The sequence below is a fragment of the Cherax quadricarinatus genome, chromosome 28, assembly GCF_038502225.1.
Source record: "Cherax quadricarinatus isolate ZL_2023a chromosome 28, ASM3850222v1, whole genome shotgun sequence".
Lineage (NCBI taxonomy): Eukaryota > Metazoa > Arthropoda > Malacostraca > Decapoda > Parastacidae > Cherax > Cherax quadricarinatus.
Window position 1 is genome coordinate 1129493 of NC_091319.1, and position 12223 is coordinate 1141715.

Consider the following 12223-nt stretch of genomic DNA (forward strand, 5'->3'; position numbering starts at 1 on the left):
ATGAGAGGTTTTTACAAAGCAGAAGTGTTATAAGAAGAGTAGAGTATATGGAGAGTAAAAGAAAGGTGAAGAGAGTGGTGAGAGTGCAAAAGGAGAGCGGATGATAGAGTGGAAGAGGCACTGTCAAGAAATTTTAATGAAAATAAGAAAAAATTTTGGAGTGAGTTAAATAAGTTAAGAAAGCCTAGAGAATGAATGGATTTGTCAGTTAACCCTTTCAGGGTCAAGAGGCCCTCTCCTAAACTCGTTCTCAGGGTCGAAATTTTTTTAGTAAAAAAAAAAAATCTTATGAAATGATAGAGAATCTTTTCCCGATCATAATGACACGAAAAGTATGAAATTTGATGGAAAACATACGGAATTATGCTCTTGCAAAGTTAGCGGTCTCGACGATGTTTACACATCGGCGATTTCGCCCACTTTGAGCCCTATTTTCGGCCAATTCCAGTGTACTAGTCGACAAAAATTATATCTATTTTGCTAGAACTCCATTTTTTCTATCGAATGAGTACAAGAAGCCACCCATTTACCTATTTCAACTATCCAATAATGTGGTCAGAAATTAGCAATTTTGCCAATTTCACACAAATTTCAGAAGATGCCAATTTCCAAATAGAGTCCAGAATAAACAAGACAGACATTCCTGACACTAAAATAACATTTTCTCTGTTCATTAGTCACGTTCCCAGGCCCCTCTTACATTTCTTTTGCTTTCCACTTTGAATTTTTATTCTCACAAAAAATAGAAGATTTACTGCTATGCAGACTATTGCATTAGTGTAGAAATGGTGTAGAACTTGTATAAATAATTTGAGCTCAATTTCAAGGTACTTTTCATTAAGAAAGCAATCAAAATCATCTCAATTTCTGTAATATGCCTTCCATTCTATAAAATGAGACCAGGAAAACTAAAATACAACCATAAATACCATACGAAAATACACTGCGAAGTCGCTGTTTTAAACCAAAAACACAGTTGGAGCTTTTTTTTTTCTCATTATGCACTGTGTGCTGCAGGATTTTTTTATACTGTGTACATTGACCACATAAGCCCATTCTTTCATATGTAGGCCTACCAGCTTTCTCTCACTAGATTTGAAGGCTCTAGAATTTAGGCATACTAGTACATCAATAACCCTGGTGCTTAAGCCGTATTAGTACGTCAGAAACCCTGAATGGGTTAAAAACACAGTAGGGGAGTTAGTAGATGGGGAGATGGAGGTATTGGGTAGATGGCGAAAATATTCTGAGGAACTTTTAAATGTCAATGAAGAAAGGGAGGTGATAATTTCATGCACTGGCCAGGGAGGTATACCATCTTTTAGGAGTGAAGAAGAGCAGGATGCAAGTGTGGGGGAGGTGCATGAGGCATTATGTAGAATGAAAGGGGGTAAAGCAGCTAGAACCGATGGGATCATGATAGAAACGTTAAAAGCGGGGGGGGGGACATAGTATTGGAGTGGTTGGTATTTTTGTTTAATAAATGTATGAAAGAGGGGAAGGTACCTAGAGATTGACAGAGAGTGTGTATAGTTCCTTTATATAAAGGGAAGGGGGACAAAAGAGATTGTAAAAATTATAGAGGAATAAGTTTACTGAGTATACCAGGAAAAGTGTACGGTAGGTTACTATTGAAAGAATTAGAGGTAAGACAGAATGTAGAATTGCGGACGAGCAAGGTTTCAAGAGTGGGTAGGTGAGCGGTGCATCAAGGTATATGTGGAGACAAAAAATGTTGTCTATGGAGGCAAAGAAGGGAATGTATGAAAGTATAGTGGTACCAACACTCTTATATGGGTGTGAAGCTTGGGTTGTAAATGCTGCAGCGAGGAGGCGGTTGGAGGCAGTGGAGATGTCCTGTCTAAGGGCAATGTGTGGTGCAAATATTATGCAGAAAATTCGGAGTGTGGAAATTAGGAGAAGGTGTGGAGTTAATAAAAGTATTAGTCAGAGGGCTGAAGTGGGGTTGTTGAGGTGGTTTGGTTATTTAGAGAGAATGGATCAAAGTAGAAGGACATGGAGAGCGTATAAATCTGTAGGGGAAGGAAGGCAGGGTAGGGGTCATCCTCGAAAAGGTTGGAGATAAAGGAAGCTTTGTGGGAGAGGGGCTTGGACTTCCAGCAAGTGTGCGTGAGCGTGTTAGATAGGAGTGAATGGAGACGAATGGTATTTGGGACCTGACGAGCTGTTGGAGTGTGAGCAGGGTAATTTTTAGTGAAGGGATTCAGGGAAACCAGTTATTTTATATAGCCGGACTTGAGTCCTGGAAATGGGAAGTACAATGCCTGCACTTTAAACGAGGGGTTTAGGATATTGGCAGTTTGGAGGGATATGTTGTGTATCTTTATATGTATATACTTCTAAACTGTTGTATTCTCAGCACCTCTGCAAAAACAGTGATTGTGTGTGAGTGGGGTGAAAATGTTGAATGATGAAAGTATTTTCTTTTGGGGATTTTCTTTCTTTTTGGGTCACCCTGCCTCGGTGGGAGACGGCCGACTTGTTAAAAAAAAAAAAAAAGTATATATATTTTTTTTTCCAGAAACATATGGCAGCACACATTATTCCACTGATCAGAATTAAGACCTTTCAAAATCATAACAGCTATTGCTATTTGTATCATCATCAGTTAATATGCTTGCAGGCCATATTTTATTTCAAACATTTATCAGCATATTAACCTGTATTGCCATCAACATGTGCCAAGGCAAACATTGCATTTTAGACTTGACATTCATAGATTTTGTAGAAAGTGCCCCTCATCATGTACATATTAGATTACAGTGATTAAATTTGAATATTCCCTGTGTATTTCACTGTGTTTATTCTGGTAGGCTTTTTATCTCATGGGTGATCTTTCTGTGAAGGTTGGGGAGAATGGGGCTAGCCTGCATATAATATCCATTTGAAAATAATACATATACATGTACCTTTTAGTTTACATATCAGATCATAGTTAAAACAATTAATGCAATCCCAGTAGTCCTATTTTGAATATTTTACCTACACTAAGTAATAAAAGCATTTCCATCTTATAGTATCATCAAGGGTAAAATATCACTTAATTTAATAATTCTCAATAAGTGCCCATCACCAAAGTATGCTGGGTGAAGGTGATTGGCATGCTTTAATATTAGAATAATGCTTAACTCTGACATTCAGTTTGGTACAACAAAAATTAATGCCAGCCTGACAACATGTACCTGGACATCACAGGATTCCCTAAGGCTACTTAGTTGCATGCTCAGGGCCTTCTAGGTTTAGGTAATAGATAGATGCATGTCTGTGGCCTCCTTACACTGTAGACTTAAGCACCAAGGTTGTCAGACATTTTTAGGTACAAACAAATTTATATGGGCAAGAATAAATAGTTGACATGAGACAATTGTACAGATTATTGGATTACATAAGGTAGGCCATCAAATAAAAGAAATAGTAGAAGCTATCTGCATGTGTCGGTTCCTTGATGGCAGTGGTGATGACATGACCACACCATGAGCACAACCAGGGAAACCTAGACAAATGCCTCCACATACATTACATGTAATACTGTTATACCCCGGACGTGTTTGTAATGTGGGCATGTCATCACCAATGCCGTCACAGAACTGATGCCCCCAGTTCCTCAGTAAATCCTCACACACACTAATGGTTTCTACTATTTCCTATGCTAGATGGCCTGCCTTCTGTAATCCAACGATCTGTGCCACTGTCTCTTGTATCAATAACTCATTCCTGCCCATATTGTCTATAGCCAAAAATGTCCATCAACCTCATCACTCAAGATCATATAGCACAGGGAGATCACAGACATCCATCTACCACACAAGCCTATAAGGCACTGACTATGCAGCCAGTAGCCTTCAGGAATCCTACGACATTCTACTACTTTAGTGACCAGCACTGTAACTACAATTATTCTCGGGCAACAATACATAAATAATCTTAAATTTTATTTTTCAATTAGAAATGCATAAGAAAATTTGTCTGATCCAAGACAGGATGATATATTTACCTACACTGTGATTATATTTAAATTTATTTTTTCATTAATGAATAGTAATTTGTATAATGTACCTATACAATAACATATATGCACTATATATACTGTACAGTATAGGTAGTAGGTTGGTAGACAGCAACCGCCCAGGGAGGTACTACCGTCCTGCCAAGTGAGTGTAAAACGAAAGCCTGTAATTGTTTTACATGATGGTAGGATTGCTGGTGTCCTTTTTTCTGTCTCATGAACATGCAAGATTTCAGGTACGTCTTGCTACTTCTACTTACACTTAGGTCACACTACACATACATGTACAAGCACATATATACACACCCCTCTGGGTTTTCTTCTATTTTCTTTCTAGTTCTTATTCTTGTTTATTTCCTCTTATCTCCATGGGGAAGTGGAACAGAATTCTTCCTCCGTAAGCCATGCGTGTTGTAAGAGGCGACTAAAATGCCGGGAGCAAGGGGCTAGTAACCTCTTCTCCTGTATATATTACTAAATGTAAAAGGAGAAACTTTTGTTTTTCCTTTTGGGCCACCCCACCTCAGTGGGATACGGCCGGTGTGTTGAATGAAAGAATATACTGTACAATAATTTATAAAAATTACAATAATTTTTATAATGTGCCTGTATATTAAACTTAAGCAAGCAAGCAAATGAAAATTCAAACCATAATACTATATAATTTAGCATAAATGTAAATATAAAATACTGACATACCTTTAGAATCATGACATTAACAATTGCAAGAAGGGGACATGGACCATTGTTGTTTTGTGTAATGATGGGCACCTCAATGTCTTGCCACTTGATTTTCTTGATCTTGTGAACAACATCAGAGGGGTCAACAGTGTGAGACTCAGGACTGCGTTTTTCTGAACTTGGAACAGTCGTAGGTGCTGATGAAACTATTGGTTGTGATCTTTGAGGCTGGGAAGCCTGAGTAGGGATTTCCTCAGCTTCAGGCAAGATACCCATTGAAGGCAGCACCGATTCTCCCTGTGATATCCAGCCACAAACGCCACTGCAGTCCTTCTCTTTTGCATCATCTTTAACAAGATTCACACTTAGCTGCTTTATTTCCGAGCTTTTTCTTTCATGATCCTCACCTGGGGCACACAACTCAATTTGTCGTTCACTATTGAAACTCTCAACAAGAAGATCTGGCAGACCTACAGCACCCTGCTTTTCAGGATTGTCCTCTACAGATGGCACTATGGTTAAATTTTCTAAGTTTCTCTCCTCCTGTTCCATTTGTGATGGAGCCATGGAGGAATATGATGTTTGTGAAGGCACTTTGGGACACACACTCACTGGGTCCTGAGTACCAGCAGATTTGTGTACATCATTCTGTGGCCCCTGCTGCACATTCCTTTCTTTGGCTACCAATGTTGCTGTCTCTGCCATAACAGGCCTATCTTCAAACCCTTTCACTTCTCTCTCACCCACCTCGCATGAAGATTTCCCTGAAATATAATAACAGATTTAAAATAATTTAATGATATTTGCATAAAGCAATACAGTACAGTAGCACAATCAAATTCGCAAGGAGTGTAACTTGCAAGATTTCATTATACAGTAGAACCCACGTATCCACTGATTCGATATCCACAGTTTCAGTTTTCCATGGTTTACTGAGCATAATAATGGCCCCAAAGCACAAAAGTAGAGAAGTTGGCTTCTCTTAGGCTTTGAAGCCATGAAGTACTTCCCATCAGTGAAAAAGTAATAATTCTCCACTTATTGTGGATAATTTATCTATTAAATTTTATAATAGGTATGTATAGGACTTATATATAGGGTTTGCTACCATCCACAGTTTTGGTATATGCAGCAGGTCTTTGGAACAAATCTCCTGTGGATATGGGGGTCCTACCGCACTGTACATTTTTTCTTCTGTATTCATCTTACTAGGTAAACAAACCTAAATTGAAAACTTGCAACAGGATTTCATTTCAAATGTGCTCAGTAGTTTTCTACGTCCAGATTCATAGCACATGGAGAGAAAAACATTTCCTAATAAAATGTTCCAGTGTGATATATGTTTCTATGTTGAATGCCAGAGAAGCATAGTACAGCCTTTATTTGGAAATACTGTAGAGTAAATTGGTACACCTCAAAAATTTACTTTTCTCTTCATTTTTATGTTAACATATAATGTAATAATAGATGAGAATTTCATTAAGTACAGTAGAATCTCGATTTGACAGACCCCTGATTTAACAATTTTTGGAATTAATGGATAAAATATGCAGCCAGACAATATTCAGAAGCAAAGAACAGTCTGTTAAAACAAAACTGGTTGTTATCTTTAAAGACAATTCTGGATTTAATGGCCTTTGTTAAATCCACAATTCTCTGTTGTTGCAGTCCATTTGGTAAATTTATATACAGATTTAACCCTTTGACTGTTTTCGACGTATAAATACGTCTTACGAGCCAATGTTTCTGACGTATATATACTCAATAATTTTAGCGGCTTCAAATCAAGTGGGAGAAAGCTGGTAGGCCCACATGTGAGAGAATGGGTCTGTGTGGTCAGTGTGCACCACATAAAAAAAATCCTGCAGCACACATTGCGTAATGAGAAAAAAAAACTCTGATCGTTTTTTTTGGAATAAAACGCCGACTTTGAGGTGTATTTTCGTATAGTATTTATCGTTGTATTCGCGTTTTCATGGTCTTAGGTGATAAAATGGAAAACATATTACAGAAATAGAGATGATTTTCATTACTTTTACGATGAAAACGACCTTGAAACTGAGCTCAAAGTAGCGGAAATGTTCGATTTTTACCAATGTTCAAGAGTACATAAATCACACCACACGTCCAATACACGTCAACTGGGGAGTCTAATATTCTTTCACTAGTGCACTGATATTATTTATACCATTTTTACAATAATGCAGTCGTCTGCATAACAGTAAATTTTGTATTTTTTTGTATGAATAAAAAATCAAAATAGAAAGCAATAATAATATAAGAGGGGCCTAGAGATGTGACTAATGAACAGAGCACATGTTATTTTAGTGCCACGAATGTCTACCTTGTTTATTCTGGACCCTATTTTGAAATTGGCATCTTTTTTATTTTGCGTGAAATTGGCCAAATTGCCAATTTCTGACCACCATATTGGGTAGTCCAAATTAGTAAATGGGAGGTTTCTTGTACTCAGCTAATAGATAAAATGGAGTTCTAAAGAAATAGCTATGAGTTTGGTCAACTGGAACAATGGAATTGGCTGAAAATTGGGCTCAAACTCGGCGAAATCGCCGATACGCATATGTCGCCGAGACCGCTAACTTCGCGGGAGCATAATTCCACGAGTTTTCGACCAAATTTCGAACTTTTGGTGTCATTACCATCGGAAAAAGATTCTCTATCATTTCATAAGAAAAAATAATTTTTTTTTTTTTGCAAAAATTGAGCGACATAGAATGACAGTTTCAGAGAGGGGCCTGAAACAGTCAAAGGGTTAATGGACTAAGCCCATTAAATCCAAAACTGTCTATTAGTTATAATCAAGGAAAAGAAAAATTCATAAGTTGGATTTACACACAGTCAACTTGAACGTACGTACACCTCCTTCCCTATTAACCCTTTGACTGTTTCAGGCCCCTCTCTGAAACTGTCATTCTATGTCGCTCAATTTTTGAAAAAAAAAAAAAATTATTTTTTCTTATGAAATGATAGAGAATCTTTTCCCGATGGTAATGACACCAAAAGTTCGAAATTTGGTCGAAAACTCGTGGAATTATGGTCCCGCGAAGTTAGCGGTCTCGGCGACATATGCGTATCGGCGATTTCGCCGACTTTGAGCCCAATTTTCAGCCAATTCCATTGTTCCAGTTGACCAAACTCATAGCTATTTCTTTAGAACTCCATTTTGTCTATCAGCTGAGTACAAGAAACCTCCCATTTACTAATTTGGACTACCCAATATGGTCAGAAATTGGCAATTTGGCCAATTTCACGCAAAATAAAAAAGATGCCAATTTCAAAATAGGGTCCAGAATAAACAAGGTAGACATTCGTGGCACTAAAATAACATATGCTCTGTTCATTAGTCACATCTCTAGGCCCCTCTTATATTATTATTGCTTTCTATTTTGATTTTTTATGCATACAAAAAAATACAAAATTTACTGTTATGCAGACGACTGCATTATTGTAAAAATGGTATAAATAATATCAGTGCACTAGTGAAAGAATATTAGACTCCCTAGTTGATGTGTATTGGACGTGTGGTGTGATTTATTTACTCTTCAACATTGGTAAAAATCGAACATTTTCGCTACTTTGAGCTTAGTTTCAAGGTCGTTTTCATCGTAAAAGTAATGAAAATCATCTCTATTTCTGTAATATGTTTTCCATTTTATCACCTAAGACCATGAAAACGCGAATACAACGATAAATACTATACGAAAATACACCTCAAAGTCGGCGTTTTATTCCAAAAAAACGATCAGAGTTTTTTTTTTCTCATTACGTAATGTGTGCTGCAGGATTTTTTTTATGTGGTGCACACTGACCACACAGACCCATTCTCTCACATGTGGGCCTACCAGCTTTCTCCCACTTGATTTGAAGCCGCTAGAATTATTGAGTATATATACGTCAGAAACATTGGCTCGTAAGACGTATTTATACGTCGAAAACAGTCAAAGGGTTAAATCAAGGGTTTACTATATGTAAAAAAAACTTCCATTATATATATAAAATGTACATTTAGGGAATTTTAAAAATGTCTACATAAATGGCAGTAGAGTAATGAACAGTTTGTTAAAGGCCATTTATGTGACAATTGGATATCAAAAATATTTCTAGGTTATGTAAATCTATAAAAAGTAATTATGTTAGAGATTATAATTATATTAATGATGTACTTACATTCAAGATTATATTATTCCTGTTAAAGATGAAACACAAATCCTTATACATTCAATAAGTCCATTTACATATGACTAACCAAAATTAAAAATTTCACAATACCAAAACAGAAGCTTGCATGGAGGAGGAAAATAAGCACTGGAGCATTGTAACATGCCTACTGGCCCATGCCAGGCAGGTTCAATTCATGATCTTTGTATTCTTTGTATGTCTTGACAAAGTGCCCTGAGACCAACATGTTGCCACAATAAAATGTCTCTTTAGTTACATGTGTCTGATTCACACCTAACTAAACCCACCCCCCATATACCTATCCAAGCTTACAGCTAGGCTTTAAATATTAAATATTTAAATATTAAGATATTACAATGACCCCAATGGAAATAATTCACTTTGACTTTTTGGGTTATTCTAGGTAATTTACATATACATGTATGTAAACTATGTATGATAATTGTACTTAAGTCTACCTGTACCTAAATAAAATTTATTTAAGCTATATTCAAATCTACCCAAAGTACTTGCCTTGATGACTATAAAGCTGCTGGAAAACCAGTACTTCCTTATATTGTTTCTAAATCTAAACTCGTCCAACTTGAGTCTGCTGCTGCAAGTCTTGTTTTGGAGAGATTATACGTATCCCTTTTATTTATTCTCGTTTTTCAATTTAGACACTTAAATCATATCTCCTCTCGTTCTACATCTTTCCAGTAAATGCCAGTTCAATGCCTTCAGTCTATCAGTAGGCCTACTGAAATGTTCCTTCATTCTTATATACTTACCTTTGTACAAAGGGTTTCTAATACACAAGGATCAATTTCATCATCATTCTCTGTATATTTTCCAGTGCATTTATGTCCATTCTGTAATATGGAGACTTGAACTGAGCAGTATAATATAAATGAAGCCTCACCAAAGATATAAAAGAATTAAAGTATGTACATATAACCTGTGGAGAAAATTCTCCAGTAAACGGGGTATCTTTCAGCCCTCTGAGGGACTTAGCACTCCCAGAAGGGGTTAGTGGACTCTTAAATAACAAAAAGGCACAATACCGTGACTGGAACAATACACAAATAACCCGCACATAAAAGAGAGAAGCTTACGACGACGTTTCGGTCCGACTTGGACCATTGACAAAGTGTGACTTTGTCAATGGTCCAAGTCGGACCGAAACGTCGTCGTAAGCTTCTCTCTCTTATGTGCGGGTTATTTGTGTATAGTGGACTCTTCCTTTCTCACAGATTTATCAAACCCATGTTTGTACCGTAGCATCACAAGACATGCTTTCCTCTCCTTGCTAGACTTGTTGCAACTACACAGTGAGAGTTAAACGAGAGTAATTACTCTTCCTCCATAGAAGGAAAATTAACCCTTAAACTGTCCAAACGTAGATCTACGTTTATTCAACATTTGAAAGTATGTAAAAAAAATAGATCTTTTCTTTTTTTTACATTTGAAAACGTGTAAAAAAAACTTTGATCTACTTTTTTTTTGTTATATTTGAAAATATGTAAAACAACGTAGATCTACTTTTGGAGCACTACGCATGTGAACGTAAATTTGTTTGGACAGTTTAAGGGTTAAGAGAAAACCCTGTACCAACTTTATCTACAAGTTAGGAATATTATGAATTCTAGACTATAACTAGATAAGAAATTTACGTTCTTGTATTGAATACTGTTGCAATGTGTAGCAAGGAAAAGAAATAAAGCTGAGTTCAGAATATCCTTTGTGGGGACGATGAGAAGGGCAATGAGGCAGGAGGGCCTCAGATTGCTTCGAGGAACGGACGAGGACGTGTGTCACGAGGGTGTTGCCTCCTTATCATTAAAAGACAAAGGGACAGTAGTGACTAGTGCATTCTTAACTCTTGTTCGTTCTAACAATCTCAGGAAACTAGGAAAGTTAGACTAGTTCCCTTATAAGAGTCAGAAAATTCACAGTATAACTAATCATGTAGTGTTAATGTATATCCATGTTCTTCCTGCGGTGGATAATTCCACGAAACTATGAACAAATGATGGAACTGAAAAGTGAAGTGCAACCTGCATTGCAAGTAATTGCAACGAACATTTCTCAAGACACTCAAGTTTTCAGTCAAGTCACCAATATCAGCCTTAAATGGCGCTGTCAACGTCATAAGCTCACGTTACACAAGCAAGGTAAATCTTAATCTCACTTGTAAAGCCAATTATAAAACTGCAGTTTTAGGTAGACACAAGGTGATTGGTGCTGTCCTATTCCAGACTGTCATGTGTAGGTGATTTCACCCAAGCCAAGCGAGTACAACTATGTATTTCAGACGTAGTGAAATGCTGAGATATACACGCCTTTGGGGCAAGTTGTTTTCTAATACACTTATTAATCTACAGCCCTGGTGGTAACTGGAACGGCACTCCGAAGGGATGATCAGCTGGAGGTCGACGAATATCATGCTGTTACAGATAAGTTTCGATTAATATATGTTGTTTCATGCAGGAAAGTATACTTATCTATCCAGTTCTCCACATAACTTGAGGAGCTCTTATTTTGTAGTCAGTAAATTTATTTAGGCACAGGTAGACATAAGTACAATTATCATACATTTTATAAATTACCTAGGATAACCCAAAAAAAAGTCAGATACAGTGAGTTACTACCATTGGGGTCCTTAGTGACATGAAGCTAAGAATCTCATTAATTTTATTGCGAATGCTTGTGGACTCTTGTCTTGGCTTTGAATTTATGTTAACCAGAAGTTCTAAAAAAAATGGCACTTAGACTAGGACGCAGCATTATTTGGATAATAATAAGTGGCACAGTAAAACTGGTACATCGCCACTATAGTGTGGTGGCCGCAATAGCAAGACTTAGGGCATTGTTCACCTGTGGCATCCATTGCTAGTGCATGGTGAGTGTGCTAGTGTTGATGGTGTAGGCAGGGTAGAGGCCTAGGCAGGTGTGGAGTGGCAGGCTAGGTAGGAGTGGAGACAGCACAGGCTCCAGACACCACACATCTGTAGTAAACAAACACCGCCAGCAGCGCCACCACCAACACCCACCGTCAACACTAACAACTCCTCCTCTATTGCTTCTCCTTTCTTGTTCTTCTTGATCTCCAGGAGAGGTGCAGCTCGGCTTGCAGGTTCACTCCTCCCGATGGCTGCAGCAGCTGTTACGTGCAATCACTACAGTTGTGTTGCTTCACTAGTATACTCTAGTGCTTGCCGTTGCTGCTATCAACCTGCCAGTCTTCAACTCCCTCACCAACAATTACTACGAATATCATTTTTTTTTTTCGTTTTTTTTTTTCTCCTAGGGATGAATTTATTTATTGTTCTTTGT

General features: G+C 37.4%; 1 protein-coding gene across 2 annotated transcripts in view; it reads right to left on the reverse strand.

The window, feature by feature from the left end:
* Positions 1-11959, reverse strand: part of LOC128693200 (ubiquitin carboxyl-terminal hydrolase MINDY-1) — a 43143-nt gene extending 31184 nt beyond the window's left edge. For both annotated transcript variants that reach the window (XM_053782683.2, XM_053782682.2), the window contains exons 1-2: positions 11765-11959; positions 4727-5472 (exon numbers count right to left, since the gene is read on the reverse strand). In XM_053782683.2, coding sequence (XP_053638658.1) covers positions 4727-5472; positions 11765-11777 — 759 coding nt within the window. In that variant the 5' untranslated portion in view covers positions 11778-11959. The remainder of the gene's footprint in view (positions 1-4726; positions 5473-11764) is intronic.
* Between the last annotated feature and the right edge of the window lie 264 nt (positions 11960-12223).